This window comes from Centruroides sculpturatus, unplaced genomic scaffold, assembly GCF_000671375.1.
Source record: "Centruroides sculpturatus isolate CEXI.00-Female unplaced genomic scaffold, Cexi_2.0 scaffold349, whole genome shotgun sequence".
NCBI lineage: Eukaryota > Metazoa > Arthropoda > Arachnida > Scorpiones > Buthidae > Centruroides > Centruroides sculpturatus.
Genome location: NW_019384593.1, coordinates 492970 through 509636, shown reverse-complemented (window position 1 = coordinate 509636; position 16667 = coordinate 492970). Strand labels below are relative to the sequence as shown.

At 28.1% G+C, this 16667-nt stretch overlaps 2 protein-coding genes across 2 annotated transcripts in view; both read right to left on the bottom strand.

The window, feature by feature from the left end:
* Positions 1-280: 280 nt before the first annotated feature.
* LOC111624809 (zinc finger BED domain-containing protein 5-like) lies at positions 281-1033 on the bottom strand. Its single transcript, XM_023367763.1, has one exon. The coding sequence runs from the start codon at positions 1031-1033 to the stop codon at positions 281-283; it is 753 nt and encodes a 250-aa protein (XP_023223531.1).
* Positions 1034-2256: 1223 nt separating this feature from the next.
* LOC111624808 (transmembrane protein 201-like) overlaps positions 2257-16667 on the bottom strand; it is a 41735-nt gene continuing 27324 nt past the window's right edge. The window contains exons 8-10 of the mRNA XM_023367762.1: positions 16250-16486; positions 8337-8537; positions 2257-2774 (exon numbers count right to left, since the gene is read on the bottom strand). Coding sequence (XP_023223530.1) covers positions 2683-2774; positions 8337-8537; positions 16250-16486 — 530 coding nt within the window. The 3' untranslated portion in view covers positions 2257-2682. The remainder of the gene's footprint in view (positions 2775-8336; positions 8538-16249; positions 16487-16667) is intronic.

Genomic DNA, 16667 nt, shown 5'->3' with positions numbered 1-16667 from the left:
TTTTTCGGGGTCTCCAGAACGAATTAATTAAATTCGCATATAAACCTATGGTAAATCGGTTAACGAACAATTCGGATAACGAACAAAGTCTTGGAACGGATTATGTTCGTTAACCAATCACCCACTGTACTTAAATTTATTATGTATTTATTTTTTAGAAAATATGAGGGAAGCGGCGCATCCACCGCTTCCAATGACGGCACGCCACTGCAACCAATACCATGATTTGTTATATAATTATCAACATAATCAAATATATCTTTTCTTGTGGTATGAAGCTCTAAACTTTTACAGAAAAGCAAATTGTTCTCAATTGTTTCATTGAAGTCATATCTAACAAACACAAGTAGAATTGCCAGTCCAGCCACATCTGTAGACTCATCCATTTGCAACGCGTAAGCATCACATGTAATCGTGAATTAAGTTCGGTTTCAATGTCACCAGAAATATGCCTCGACACCGTATCATTAGATAGAGATATAGATTCAACCTTTTGAGCAGACTTTTCATCAAATACACATGAAACTACATCTTTCAATATAGGTTTTATCAATGATTCACCAATAGTGTGTGCTTTGCCAAGAAGAGAAATATGGTAAGATGCTTTATATGATGCTTCAGTTGCATTTTCATTGTCTGTTCTGTATTTCTTCACCACGAAATTTGTAGTTTTATTGAAACTTTCAAGTTTCCTTTCAAAAGAATATTTATCCTTATTTTTATAAACACTATGCCTGGTATCCATGTGTCTTTGCAACTTTGATGGTGCCAACGAACTGTTAGCTAATCTTGTGTGACAAAGTATACAAATGGCGTCTGGGGCTTCTTCATCACCAGTACTAGTAAAGCCATATGACAAATACTGAGGATCATACTTGCATTTATTTTTGCCTGGCTGCTGTTCAGAACAAGAGGGAACATATTCCGTGTTTTTTGAACTAGTAGTTGCAGATTGTTCCTTTGCAAGTTCACCTTTTTCTGTATCTTCTTTGGATGTTGTTGCTTTATTAATCCTTTTTAACCATTGATCCATTGTAGGGCTTTAAAAATAGTAAAAGTAATTTGTTGAGAAGAAATGCTTATGGTTGCAGTAGAGCAGCACATTTCTTATGTTTTGATTAAATGTTGCTTTTTAATGTAGCTTTACGGAACCCGTGACCTTGCTTCATGAAACCCACTTTGAGAACCATTGAGTTATGGCAACGCGATCTGCCTAGGGAGGATGACTTCCGGAAGGAGTTTTTAAAGGAAACTGGCCTCTATTTAGGCGTTACAAACGTGGAGAAAATCCGGAGAACTCTACGTGACCAGCCCGTCCGAGCAAGGCGCGAACCCATGACCGAACTCCCAGTGTTCAGGGTACGAAGACCTCTTGGCCACTGGTGGACACTTAAAAGGGGCATCGTACAGTATGCAAGAAGCTTTAAACTACAATTCAACATTGGATCAGCGCTCCTACAAGATGGCTAATTTGGCCTTGAAAAGAATGTCAACATACAAGGAAGTTGTGTGGGACAATAGATAAATATGGTTCATTAGTTTCTTTTACATTTACAGAATAGGCTAGTTTTGAATTTTCTGTTTTGTTGATAATGGAATTTGGTGCTCCCTTGGGGATTAGTAAAAGATAACAGACAAAAGACCGGAGATGCCCCAATGTATGGGTGTCGGAGTTCCAACCTTTAAGTAAGACATGAGAATAGAAAATAAACGAGCATTTATTTATTGTGACATTGTCATAATGCCGGACTGCAATTTTTTATTTAAATTATATGGTTTCCACCTTAAATTAGTAGTGTTTTGCCCCTGTACATTATAATTTTCCGTTAGCAATAAAGTCGTGCTAGTCATCCATCTAACACCTCACAGGAAAAAATTTTTGAATTGAAATAACATGACTTTCGGTTTGCATCGGAAGTTCGTATATTGTTAATCCGGGACCTGCCGCTAATCTTCCCATATCTGATCTCGGCTTTCACTATTTAACTCCATTCTCGAGATTAAGGACAGACACACACGGATGACAGTGGGAATTTATTGGTGTACAATTTCTTCAAATCGCATCCCAATTATAACAGTAAATGATGTTTAAACAGTTATTCACATAAATACATTATATTGTAATATTTTTATAAATGTAAATGTTTTTCTTGATTGGAAATTTAATGATATTCTAATAATTTAAATTTGTAATACAGTATTCATATAAATATTAATATTAAAAACTTAATGGCAAAGAAATAAAAGACACACAAGTATGACAAATTTGTTTTCTTTAATCAATAAACCAGCAGAAATGTATCAAAGCACATGCTTTACTTCACAAATATCTGCATTCAAACAATCTGAAAAAAAAAGCTTCTGTCCATTGTCTCATTCATATTTAATTGCTACACAATAAAAAATCCATTCATATAAAATGTCTACTTAAAATTTTTACTGTAATTCTTGTATAGATTATTAAAATTGCTAATGATATAAATTCAAATTGACAAAAATTACATTTTAAACTTATATGTATATAAAAAAAACATACAACATTAAATTCTTTGTAAGGTATGGCATATTATGTACACTTATACTGAAAACAAAACTAAAAATTACACATGGGTTTAACATAATCTTACACAATTCACATTTGTTTCTTTAATACTGGAACTATTACATTTGGCAATACTGGTTTCAGTTGACCCAAGGTAGAATGACATAATAAATCAATAATATAATGTTGGCAATCACACTAACAAATGCCACCTTATATGAAAACGGTCCAACTGAAAATATAGATTAATCAATAAACAAAAATTTCATAGTATCTATTTTAAATAATATAATGAGATATTTATAAAATTAAATTCCAGAAATTCATAAAAAAATATAGTGTACATTAAAAAATGCATGCATAAATATATACATACATACATAAACTCCAAGTAAGAAGAAATTTTGCATGTGTAATTCTTTTAGGTGTAAACTCAGGCAGTAGGACAAGTAAATCTGCATCCTTTTGAATGCATAACTTTTCTTTGATACAGTACATCTCTATATATTTACTGAGCCCTTCTCCAATGAAAAAGGGCTCAGTAAATATATATGAAATGATACTGAGAGTAAGTGTGGTACATGCATAGAACTAGTCATACCTATTTTTCTCAAGCCAATGACTATAAATCAATAGTGTAAAATCACTTATTGTGTATCACACACAAATATTGGCATTGAAACTGGATATCTTTTTTTACAATGTATAAACATTATTTATGACTAAATATCAATGACACTTTTTTGTAAGTATTGTATCTATATAAATAAAACTCACAGTTCTTTAAAAATAATCTAAAATCCAACAGGCAAAGTAAAAAATTCATATTAGGTATTATTTATCAAGTATGAATACTTTTTAACAATACGTTTCCAATTTAAAATACATAATAAAGCAATATTTGTAAAGTCAATAAAAGAACTAAAAACATTATACTTTACATCTAAGTAGAAGACAATATATTGATTATTTACAATAAATATTCCAGAAACTGATTTTGTAATATACTGTATTACTGTCCTGATTCTGTCATTGAAACCTATATATAGAAAAATATGATGTAAACACTATTCAAGTTTCATATCTCTATTGTATTTTCTATTTGCATTTATTGTATATTTTAAAATTTCTGTAGTAATTTTCTCTATTTTGACTAAAGTGAAATCAAGGATATTAATGCTGAAAAAATATGATTCTTAAAGATTAAAGAAAAAAAAAAGTGTTGGAAAAAGTTAATTTTCATATTTCATGTTCTCACTTCTGTTTCTTAAGATGATCTGTTTGCCAAAATAGCATTACAGTAGTTTCATTTTATAATCATTATACTATGTTTTCTCATTTCAGAGAAATCACTATTCCAATAAAACTGTTTTTGTACAATAGAATATTTTTAGATTGTTGAAAAACTATATACAAATGTTTAGTTTCTATACTATTTGATTAATTTTGTCCTTAAAAAATAGCATTAATAACAACACTTGCAGAAACAGTAAATCAAACTAATTAGCATCTGACTAATATGGGTCTCAAAGACACATGGATGCAATAGATATTATTTTTTGGTAAACTTTATTATGAGCAATCTAATGAGATAATAATAATATAATTTTATAAGAATACTAAATTTTTTATTGATTTCATATAAGCTTTAATATCTTATATTAAAAAACTTAACTGTAAAATAAATATAAATATATATCATAACAGGAACCTAAATATAAATAAATCAAAACATAATTTTAAATTTCCAGATTACATTCAGGCTGTGTGATTATTAAGATTAATTTTATCAGATATGTTCGATATACTACCTATTATGTAACTGATAATTTATCTATCTGATAAGCAAAAGTTACAAGTTCAAGTTCCATTCCAGATTAATCTTTTTCCCCCAAATTTTCTAAATCATTTAATTAAAATTCAGAATCCATTCTAATTACACCCCTTTTACCTATGTTTAGGGCAAATTTTTTTTGTTTAACTAACTTAAAATATAGGCCAAAAATAATCTGATAATTTAAATTTATAATTATAGATATTTATATTGTGAGGAGTGTTCAATAAGTAATGTCTCCATATTTATATACCGGCTCAGTATAAAACTATCAGACAAACCAAAACAAGAAAAAGTTCAGTATTTCTAATTTAATTAACACATTCATTTCTCCATGTAGTATTCTCATGTTTGAAACAGATATATCTATGTTTAATGAGTTTCTCAAACCCATTTCCATAGAAATCTTCAGGTTGTTCTCAGAACTATTTCCATGTGGTGGCTCTAATATCTTTGTCTAAGATGAAATGAATTCCTTTAAGAAGTCTCTTAAGAATAGGAAACAACCAAAGCACTAACGTGTCAAATCTGGGCTATAAGGAAGACAGTCAAGAACTTCAAACCTGTGTTTCTGTATGGTTTCTGATGTGAAAGCACTGGTGTGGGGGTATAGCATTGTCATATTGCAGAATCATTGGTTTTTCCCACAGTTTCAGCAAATTGCCACTAATCTTTCATGAAATTTCTTTGAAAGACATATTTTCATGAATTAAAACCTCTGATTGCTGTTTGATAACGTTGACACAATTAAAAATGTATCATCTGTTTTAAACATAATTAAGTTCAAACTATAGAAGGTTTGATGTTCTGTTAAAATGTAGCTGATAAAAACAAACAATCATTTATTGTACAACTGTTTGCTAAGTAACAATTCCTGCACAAAACACTTGTATGGAGACATTATTAATTGAATAGACTATATATATATATATATATATATTTGTAAATGCAAAATCTCTAACTTGTTCACTTTCTCACACAAATGATTCATAGTGTGAGATGAATTTTATCAACTGTTTTTTTGATAACTTTGATTAAAAATAATTTTTAATCCACAAAGGCAAAATCAGACTTTTTTCTGTTATTTTTATTGACTTTAATATGCATTCTTTAGCACTACAATAACTATTTAAAAACTCTTGGCAAAGAGTTTCATTTTTATGTAATTGAATTATTTACAATTAAAACTTTGCTTAATGCTAAAATATACAAGAGTAGAATACCTGATTTAGTAACTTATTCCTTATAAAAAATGATATAGCCATAAAAGGATAATATGAAAATTTAATTTTTTTTAAACAGTACTGGTGCAATAATAGATAAAATGAGATGACAAATGATTAGATTGAAGGCAATTTGATTATTGGCACTTGAAATGCTAAAACTGTTGAAAAGTGAACTAGATTATTTGACACAAATTAGCATAGTATAAATAATTTCTAATAAATTTAGTGAAGTAAGGTAAAGTGATATGACCATAATCTACAGAATTTATAACTGAAGAAGAAAATCCTCACTATTTTTAGATAACAATGCAAAATAGAGATGAAGGAGAAAGAATTGGATTCTTTATTTATAAGCAAATTAAAAACTATGGACTGTTCTATGATTTGACTAAATAGTCCCAAAAGTCATGGGATAAAGAATAACATTTATGTAGTCTTTAAGAGAATATTTTTCAATATCAATCACTTACTTTAAAACTGAAAACATTCTGAATCAAACTAATTCCATAATATATACATATATTTTTCATCTTGTTGTTTTTCAGTTATAAATGTAATACTTTTTTAAATTTAAAAAAGCTGTTGATTTTAGATATAATTTTACATTTGAAATGCAATTCTTTTTACATTATTATTTAAGCAAAAAAATAAAATAAATAAAATGAAGTAACTTTTTGAAGGAAGAGAAATTTCAGAGCATTCTTTGCTTTTAATAGTACAAGAAATCCTTGTTAATTTGAAATTCAAGAAACAAAATAATCACAACTTCAATTTTCAAATTATCCAAGATTTACATACAGGTAACCCCTGTATAACACGGGAGTTACGTTCCAAAAAATTGCCATGTTATGTGAATCCGTGTTATACGAAACAAAGAACTAGTGCAAAAAGGGGGGTTAGGTTCCAAAAATTAAAAAAACATGCTGTTAAATCCTTATTTAAATTGGATTTATTATTCATTTTTTTCATAGGTAAAATACTTATTTATTATTTAAGTAAATATTTTACCAGAGGATTATTCATCCTTTATGATGATCTCAGCATGAGCATCATCAACTAGTAACAGTTTTTGGGTACATTTGTTAATAGCTGTCGCTCTGCAATGGGAGTGCACTGCTGTTTGTAGGCATTTAGGAATGATGGTGAAAGAAAGATGGTGGCGCCAGCACTATCAATAGTATCATGATGGAGGAATCTATAATTCTAAATGAGCTTTTAGAGGCAAAAGAAGGGTTCCAATTGTAAAATTTAACCATTAAATGTATTATTTGTTGAAAGAGCATTCAAAGTAGCCACGAAAACAATTAGAATGCTCGCACAGAGTTATGCGGAGGTATAAAAGAATGCACCCTTTATTACATTTCATGTTGTATGAGGGTTTTACCCAATTCCCGAACCGTTTTAGAGTGAGCCCATGCTATAAAAGCACCATGTTATACAGGGATGTTTCCAATTCTCGAACTGTGTTAGAGTGAATCCGTGCTATAGAAGTGCCGTGTTATATGGGGTTACCTGTATTTCTATACAATATGGCAAATGCCATGTAATTGATATAATTTATTAAGGAAATGGAATGCAGCTATGTATACAGAATACTATTTTCATCAATTAATTAATTAATAATTTTCTCGATTCGTACCGTTTACAACATTTATCAAAGAAACGATATATGTTTCTATCAAACTTTTCCACGAACAANATTAAGGAAATGGAATGCAGCTATGTATACAGAATACTATTTTCATCAATTAATTAATTAATAATAATATAAATAATAATATAAATAAACTGCAGATAACAGCACATGTTTGGTGAGAACCTCACGGGTTGCTACATAGATTTTATAAAAAGTAAAGCAGAGTTCCTCAAAATGTAGCCAAAATTATTTTTAAAGTTGCCCAAATGTAGTAGCATACATAGACTTACAAATATCCCAATCTGCTACTTGAAAACCAATCTTGAAATCCTGAAAACCAGTGGTATTTTATGAGATAAGAGAAAAAAGATTATTCTATGTGTAAATGTGTTACTGTAAAAGCAAAGCCATATTGACAAGATTAGAGTTGTTCTTGGTCTATTATTCTCTTACAGCATGGAGGCACTTTGATCTAAACAAACAAGTTAACACATGCACATCACAATTCAGACAAAATTTTCACTTTAAATTTCATAGTAGTAGTATTTCAAACTAACCAAATTCCTTAACATGTAAACCTTTATATCCCCAGCCAAGACAAAAGTATGGTTACAAACTAACAGGATTTCAAACTATCTGAGTTTGAATTAACAAGGATTTCTTGTATAACATTATTTCATTTTATAATTTATGATATTCATTTTATATACTAGATAGTTTGTAAAATGAATGCATTGAATAAAACTTTGCATTATGTATAATACTCTACAAAAATGTCAAACTAACAATTATCTAAAATATTTATACCTTGTAAGATAACTTACACAAATATGGTTGCTGTCACACCAATAATTGCACTGACTCAAGAGATAATTCACACAAAAAAGGCATTAAGGAACATTTTATTTTCCTGCAAGAGCTTAATGCCTTATTTGTTTGAATTTTCTCAAGTCAGAACCTTAAATTATATTTAAAAATATCTGTATTTAATATCATAAAAACAAAATCTTCAAATACAAAATATCTTCTCTATTATTAAAAGTTATCATATTATTTTGACAATTTTCATATAAGTACATTTAATGACAGTTTACTTACAGATATGAGATGTTTGTGGAGAATTGGACTTCGCCTTAACAGAGTTTTGGAAGTGATGCTGAGACTGTGACATATTGCTGGTGTTGCTCCTGGAAGTTTCTGATTCCCACTGTACGGATTTATCTTTTGCAATGGAAGGTGGCCATGTAAGGATTCTTGTCTCATATGATTCACAATGCCATTCTTCTTCACAAGTACTCTCTAGAAAAAAACAATATTAATTTGTTTTATATTTCATACAGAAATATAAATGTTTAATTACTGTATTTTAAATTATACAATAATAAAAAATATAACTGCTAAACACAGGGTTACTTCTCATGACTTTCCCTGACCAACTCTGTACAAATTCTCTGATCCTCAGGTCCTTACAGTATGGCACATTGACAAAAATAAAACAGCATTTGACTTACAATGCACATATGCTATTGCTTCTTCAACTTTTTAATTAGTTATTTTTTCTAATTANGTAAACACTATTCAAGTTTCATATCTCTATTGTATTTTCTATTTGCATTTATTGTATATTTTAAAATTTCTGTAGTAATTTTCTCTATTTTGACTAAAGTGAAATCAAGGATATTAATGCTGAAAAAATATGATTCTTAAAGATTAAAGAAAAAAAAAAGTGTTGGAAAAAGTTAATTTTCATATTTCATGTTCTCACTTCTGTTTCTTAAGATGATCTGTTTGCCAAAATAGCATTACAGTAGTTTCATTTTATAATCATTATACTATGTTTTCTCATTTCAGAGAAATCACTATTCCAATAAAACTGTTTTTGTACAATAGAATATTTTTAGATTGTTGAAAAACTATATACAAATGTTTAGTTTCTATACTATTTGATTAATTTTGTCCTTAAAAAATAGCATTAATAACAACACTTGCAGAAACAGTAAATCAAACTAATTAGCATCTGACTAATATGGGTCTCAAAGACACATGGATGCAATAGATATTATTTTTTGGTAAACTTTATTATGAGCAATCTAATGAGATAATAATAATATAATTTTATAAGAATACTAAATTTTTTATTGATTTCATATAAGCTTTAATATCTTATATTAAAAAACTTAACTGTAAAATAAATATAAAATATATATCATAACAGGAACCTAAATATAAATAAATCAAAACATAATTTTAAATTTCCAGATTACATTCAGGCTGTGTGATTATTAAGATTAATTTTATCAGATATGTTCGATATACTACCTATTATGTAACTGATAATTTATCTATCTGATAAGCAAAAGTTACAAGTTCAAGTTCCATTCCAGATTAATCTTTTTCCCCCAAATTTTCTAAATCATTTAATTAAAATTCAGAATCCATTCTAATTACACCCCTTTTACCTATGTTTAGGGCAAATTTTTTTTGTTTTGAGCAATTTTAGTTTTTTTCTTTTTTTAATCTTAAAACAAATCATTTTTGAGGAAATTTTGGGTCCTGAAAATATTCTGCACCCCTTTTCATACGTTGTATTGCACCACATTACTTCTTGCTGCCTGCAGACGGCTAAACTTAGCAAGAATATTGTCAGCAAAAAAATCAACAAGGCAGCCAAGCAGGCAAATTCCCTGACTTTCCAAGACTTTTTCCAAACACTAATGAAAATTCCTGGCTTTTCAGGTGCATAGGAACCCTGTATTTATCAGCTAAATTTATGGTAATAATTAAAAACATTTATAGTTTCTGTATCTAGCATCATCTTTAAATGAATTGATATGGGTTTTAATACACACACACACATTTTATATTCAATTAATAAAAATTCAAAATAATTATCCTGATCAATATATAACACTAAATTATTTGATATTCAATACTTACCATCCTACAAAAAAACTAACTAACAGAAATTTTTATTTCATCAGAGTCTCAATTCTAAAATAATAGAATTCAATTTTCTGAGGGGGAAAAATTTTTTTTTATAGAACTTTTAATTGTATTTTGTTTTTTGCAGAATATCAAAAAGCAATAACAATTATTTTGAAAAATTTTGACAATTTTATTTTAGTGTACAAATCTAAATTTATTTTCTCAATTTGAAATGATTGAAGTTAATTTTATTGAAATTTTGAATTACAGCAGTCCCATACAATGCAGGGTATATGTTCAGCATTATAGAAAAGTGTGTTATCGAGACATGCATTATCAGACAATTTTATGTAAGCTTAATCCTAGGTCTAGAAGTTGAAGAAGAAAGCATATACCTTTGGACAACAAAATTATAATTTTTTATGAGCACAAGTTGCATTTTTTTACTGTATTATAATAGGGGAGCACATTATACAGGAGTTCACTGTATTGAAATATTGAAATTAATTTAAATTTTTAATATTAATTCATACAAAATCTTTACTATAATAAATTTTGATAATAATGAAAATCATTATTTACATGGTTATATAATTAATCAATATATTATGTTAATGAAAAGAAAAATCTATGTGTGAGATTAGAAAAATTATAAAATCAAAAAACAATAACGTAATGATAGGAATCAGAAAAGTAACTCCAAATTTAGTTATTAATTTTTAATATTAGTCTGTAAAAAACTTAAATTTAAATCTTGTAACCTGATGTAAATTATTTATCCAAACTTTTACACCTAAATAAACAACTATTAGATACAGGGTTCAAAAATTCAAATTGCCAACTTTTGTATAAACCAACACAAGATATAATTACAGTTTTATTAAATCAGAAATTTTTGAAAAATCAAAATACACAATATTATAATATTATTGTGAAGTACTGAAAACTAATTTTTGCAATAACCATAAATTCAATTGATACTATCTCACTAAACTCACTTATCCTTTTTTAAATTCATCTTCTAAAAATTTAGATCACAATCAGCTCACTTTTATAAATACTACCGGGATATGCATTACAACATATGATTCATCAATTAGTTAAACAAAACACAGATTAATATTAAATGTTTAGTGCTGGACTGTTAACATGATAAGGTCATTTCAGGGAAAACTCGTCCTACCTTCAAAATTGTGTTTTGCCATTTTATAATAGTTAAAAATATAAAAAGTTTTTAAAATAAAATATCATAAAAGATGGCACCACCAAAATTTTAAATGTTGCTGGAAAGTTTACACAAACACCATATTTACTCGCGTATAAGATGAACCTGTGTCATCCTATATGCGTGAGCGAGGGATTTTTTGCGTTTTTGCAATAATTTTTGTGAACCATGTACAGTTCATGCTGCATTATAGCAGGGTGCTATTTAGGGCAAGGTAAATGTCACTTTCAAAGAGATGGTCCAAAAATAGCTGGTCACTTAGCAATGATTATAAATCTAGTTATTTCATATTTGTTAAATTGGTATTTTTAATGAATATTTGCACATTCTGAATCATTAATTTAAAAAAAAAACTTTTTCTGATCATGTGCTTCATAATCTTTCGGTTTTGCTATGTGGGTATCAGGTATGTGGAAAAGCATTCCTCAAGAGCTGATAGCAAAGTCATTCAGGAAATACTGCATTTCAAATTCACTCGACTGATCAGAGGATGATGCTTTGTGAAATGAGAGTGAAAAAGAAGGGAATTGGAATGAAGCTTTGGAGGGCGAATCGGAATAGACAAAAAATGATAGCATCAAGAAAACATGGTTGTTTGCCTTAATATGGGCATTTGATAATATTTTATTAGTGATTAAATAAAATAAAATTAGAATTGTATTAATAAATCTAATTTTTTTTATTTTGATCTTTAAAGTCACACCTCGTCCTAAAGTCACACCTTTTACTAAGGAAATCTGTAGAGAAATATTTTGAGATCTTCATTTTCAGAATCACTATTTTCCAGTTCTACACAGATTCCTTGTTCTGCCAGGTCTTGAAGGTCATCGTTGATAAGACTCTCACAAGAAACCTGCGATAACTCCTCAATATCCTGTTCATATACATCTCCTAATCCTGCTGTTTTGATTAGGTTGAGTTTGATCAAACTAACGATACAGCAATAGGTTCTTCTCATTGAGAATTCTTGCATACCTTCAGCCATAACTTCTTCCACACTTCATTTGTTCGTGCATTTATCAGTTAATTCTTGCCAAGCGAAACAGATATTGCCTATGACATCCATTATGTTATATTTTTTCCAAAATTGCAACAAACAAACATAGATTTAAAGAAACTACACCTTTTTCTGATTGGTTTGTGTTCGTAAATAATCGTATTATATACGAATCAATAAAATGCTGCATTAATTTAAATCAGTGTAAATTTTGAGCTTTTTTAGGCTTCGAGCAGATGGTGTTATATCAAATCAGAATTAAGTGAGGCAGTGTTAAGCAGGGTCTTACTGTATATATTATTGTATTATACCTTGCATGTTTATTATGTAGGTCAAGAAAGTTTTAGAACAGAGATAAGCATTCACTGCTTATGCAAAGTGACAAATCACTTTAATTTAGCATCCCCCTAACAATCTAACATGAGTTCACAAGCTGTTAATGCACTTCAGTTGGGGATGAAGTTCTCCAAGTCTTATTACTTATTATTATAGGAAAAGGGTCAAAGTCAGAATCTTATTTTGTTTTTTACATTTACATAGATCACAATTTTATGATCACATGGAAAAACCTTCAATTGAACCAACAATAATACTAGAGGAACAGTGAAAATTAACTTTCCAGTTCAATGCTACCACTTCAAAAACAGAGCACTTCCATTCATATCTTCAGTTCTATCTTGTTCCATCAAGCTGTAGCACTTGGAAAAACCTTCAATTGAACCAACAATAATACTAGAGGATTCCAGTTCGATGCTACCACTTCAAAAACAGAGCACTTCCATTCATATCTTCAGTTCTATCTTGTTCCATCAAGCTGTAGCACTTAAATCAAATAATATAAAGTTCACCTTTGGAAACTTTCATCTACTAAAACAATTAAGTGCTTGTTTATTACATTTTTATTTAATAAATGGTTTCTCAACAAAACTGTATTCTATTTAGTTAAAATATACAATTCAGTGAGATGCTGGATATTTATTTTTTAAGAAGATCCCTGATAGAACTCAAAAACATAAAAAAAAGACTTAATGTAGAGGACGTGGTTGCTGTATCATCAAATGCAGTGTGTAGCGTCTGTGTAATCCAAAATGAGTTGGATTACACAGATAAAACTGGATAAAACTGGTTAGAAAACGTATGTTTTATAATTTTTTAAATAAAACGTACGTTTTCTAACCAATTGCTGTCCGTTCGTCTACCAACTCGTTTTGGATTACACAGACACTACACAAAAAAAGACCCTTATAACAATATGTACGCTAGTGCATGTATCAGCACTTATTTTGCATTATATCTCAGGACTGGATGAATCAAAACTTTTCAAATCTAGCAGTGTTATTTTTATATTTGAGCCATTGATGTTATTAAATTTTGGTGGTTAAAAGGTTGAAGGAGTGGGGAAATAGAGGTGGTCGTGTCATATCTTGAGTGGAGTAAAACTTAATGAAAATTTTACTTGTTATTGGCATTTATAATTTAAAAAACCCTCATCTCTACTCTCAAAATTAAGACTTTGCATTTTTATAATAATTAATAATATAAAAATTATTTTTTAATAAATTCTAACAGCATGGCATCAAACACAATTTTAACTTTAAAAACATTAATTAATTAAGAAACCAGCTCAAACTTAAATTTCTAATTCACAGCTGCCACGCAAAGATAACAAACACAAACAATCCTGAAATGCAGCAAAAATTTAATAACTAAAACGTTTTCAGATGTTTTTAACGACCTTCTTCAAACAGAATATGTAATGGAATGCCACAACAGTAGTTTGGGCAATTATATTCTAAAATATAAATTAATATTTTTACCATTGGAATGTTAACATATCATAAAACAAATTTCTTTTAATAGATTTGTGTTCATTGTTTTAACGGTATTTTGTATTTAAGGTATTTATCTATTTAATTTTTTGTATTCCTTTTATTTTATTTATGTATCATTTTTTGAATATTTTCAAATTTGTACATTTGTTTTACATGTTAATATTCTGATACTAAAAATTTGAATTTACATTTTAGAATATAATTGTTCAAACTTCCATTGTGGCATTCCATTACATTGAAGAAGGTTGTTAAAAACATCCAAAAACATTTTAGTTATTAAATTTTTGCTGCATTTTAAGGTTTTTTGAATGCATTTGTTAAACTTAAATTTCTCTATTAAAAAATATTTATCATAATAATTCAACAAAATTACTTCTTTCAAGCTTTTGTTGTTATTTAAATTTTTTATCATAATATGATTGAAAATTATCAGACTTTCTTTCTGGTTTCCTTAACCTTCTGTTCAAGTAACAGGAAAATTGAGCAAGAACACTTGTCACATTTTCCAAAATATCATTCTTTACATGCTGGCAATTGTGCAGCATACTCAAACCAACATTGTGTTTTAAATTTACAATTTTCAATGAAAATTCTGTCCAACCATTTTAATTTTAAAAATAGAATATTAAGTAATAATGTGATGCAAGTATGAAATAAAATAAAAATATATTTACATAACAATTTTCTTATACATATGAAAGGCAAAATGTAGTAAAACCTGATTGGTTGTTTTTGTTTGTGTTTGACTTATCAACCAGCAACATAAAACTTTCAAATGCTATAATTACCCAAAAATGAGTAAAAAAGTTAAATCAATCTTCATAAAAATGGAAACATGTTTGTTCTGCTTAATATAGCAGATTATTCCAAAGGCAACATTACAGTGAATTAAAAGAAAAAATAAAGTAGTTTAACTAAACACATAATTAACTACTGGCCATATCTAGAAAAAAAGACATTCTAAGAATGCCCACAGGAAGAAAAAAATTACAGAAATAATGGAATACAAAACTAATAATAATCTCAAATAAAGTCTGATACTAAGAATAATCTCAAATCTCAAAATTGATAATCTCAAAATCTTACTGATAATCTCAAAATAAAGCTAAAATCAATTTAGTCATTCAATATTTTTGCTAAAAAATAAAATGCAAAGACTTATACAAAACAGTCTATAATAATAATGTGTATTTGAAAGAACTAAATTGAAATAAAGACACATTTGTATGTACTGTCTTTGAGGAATCTTTTTTTAAAGATTTTTTTGTAATGACAGTCTATAAGTTGTATTTTAAAAATAGAAACGTTTCTAGTATTGTTATAACTCAGTGTTTATATATAACTTGACTAGCCAAGGTTTTCTCAATTTTTATTTTTTATAAAGAACAGTATAATATCCATAGGTGTTCATTCTGCTTTAGATGTAATTAGGTAAAAATCACTCCAAACTTTAATTTGACACAGATGACAACATAAAACTCATATTCAATTAACTGTAATTAATATAAAAAGTTTTAAATAAATACATTAGATGTTTTTAAAATAGTTCAGTGCTTCAGATAAATATTCATGTTTGTGTTCTATATCACTGTCAAAAGTATCTTATAAAACTGAAATGAATACATTATTTTGTACATATATCTGATCATTCATCACAATAAATCTAAAAAACTGATTATCAATTTCCTCACTAATTCATTCTTATCTTTCAATTATTCTTATCCTAAAAATTTGTTAATCAGATAAATCTAGTTAACATACTATGGCTGATATTGCTTGCCTCTTTCTTTAATATTATTATTTTCATTCATAATTATATTGCTTTTCATTTTATCATTTTCAGTTTTTTGTTATTATAAGCCAAATGCAGATGATTTTGTGAAATTTAATTTACTCAAAATATAATCTCTTTCTTTTTACTAATGCAAAAATTATTATAAATTGTCTTATAATCAAATTCATATTAATAAAACATTTATATCAAACACATGTGACAAATTAACACATTATTATTTTTTATGCACTATCTTACCTGCATGACTAGCCGAACTACTTTCTTGAGAACTGCATACAGATGGAGGAGGAGTAATTAAACCAAGAGAAGAATTCCCAGCTACACTAGAAGAAGATTTCTCATTAGAAAATGACCAATAATTTCCTCCTGTCCATGAAGCTTGTCTAAACTGTTGAGATGTAAACCGAGTTGGTCTGATCAGAGGAAAATTGCTTCTTAAGGATTTGCAACTTAATTTCTCTAGGTTTTTAAAATCTAAATTTAAAAATATTATCATATATTACTTTTACATAATTTCTAATATAAAAATTTTTTAAAGCATTTTTATAAAATAATCCAATAATTATTGTTAACCTTTTAACCTCCAAGTACATACAAATTCTTATCTTTGGAACATAAACAACTGATGAACTGTATATATATATATCGTATTGTT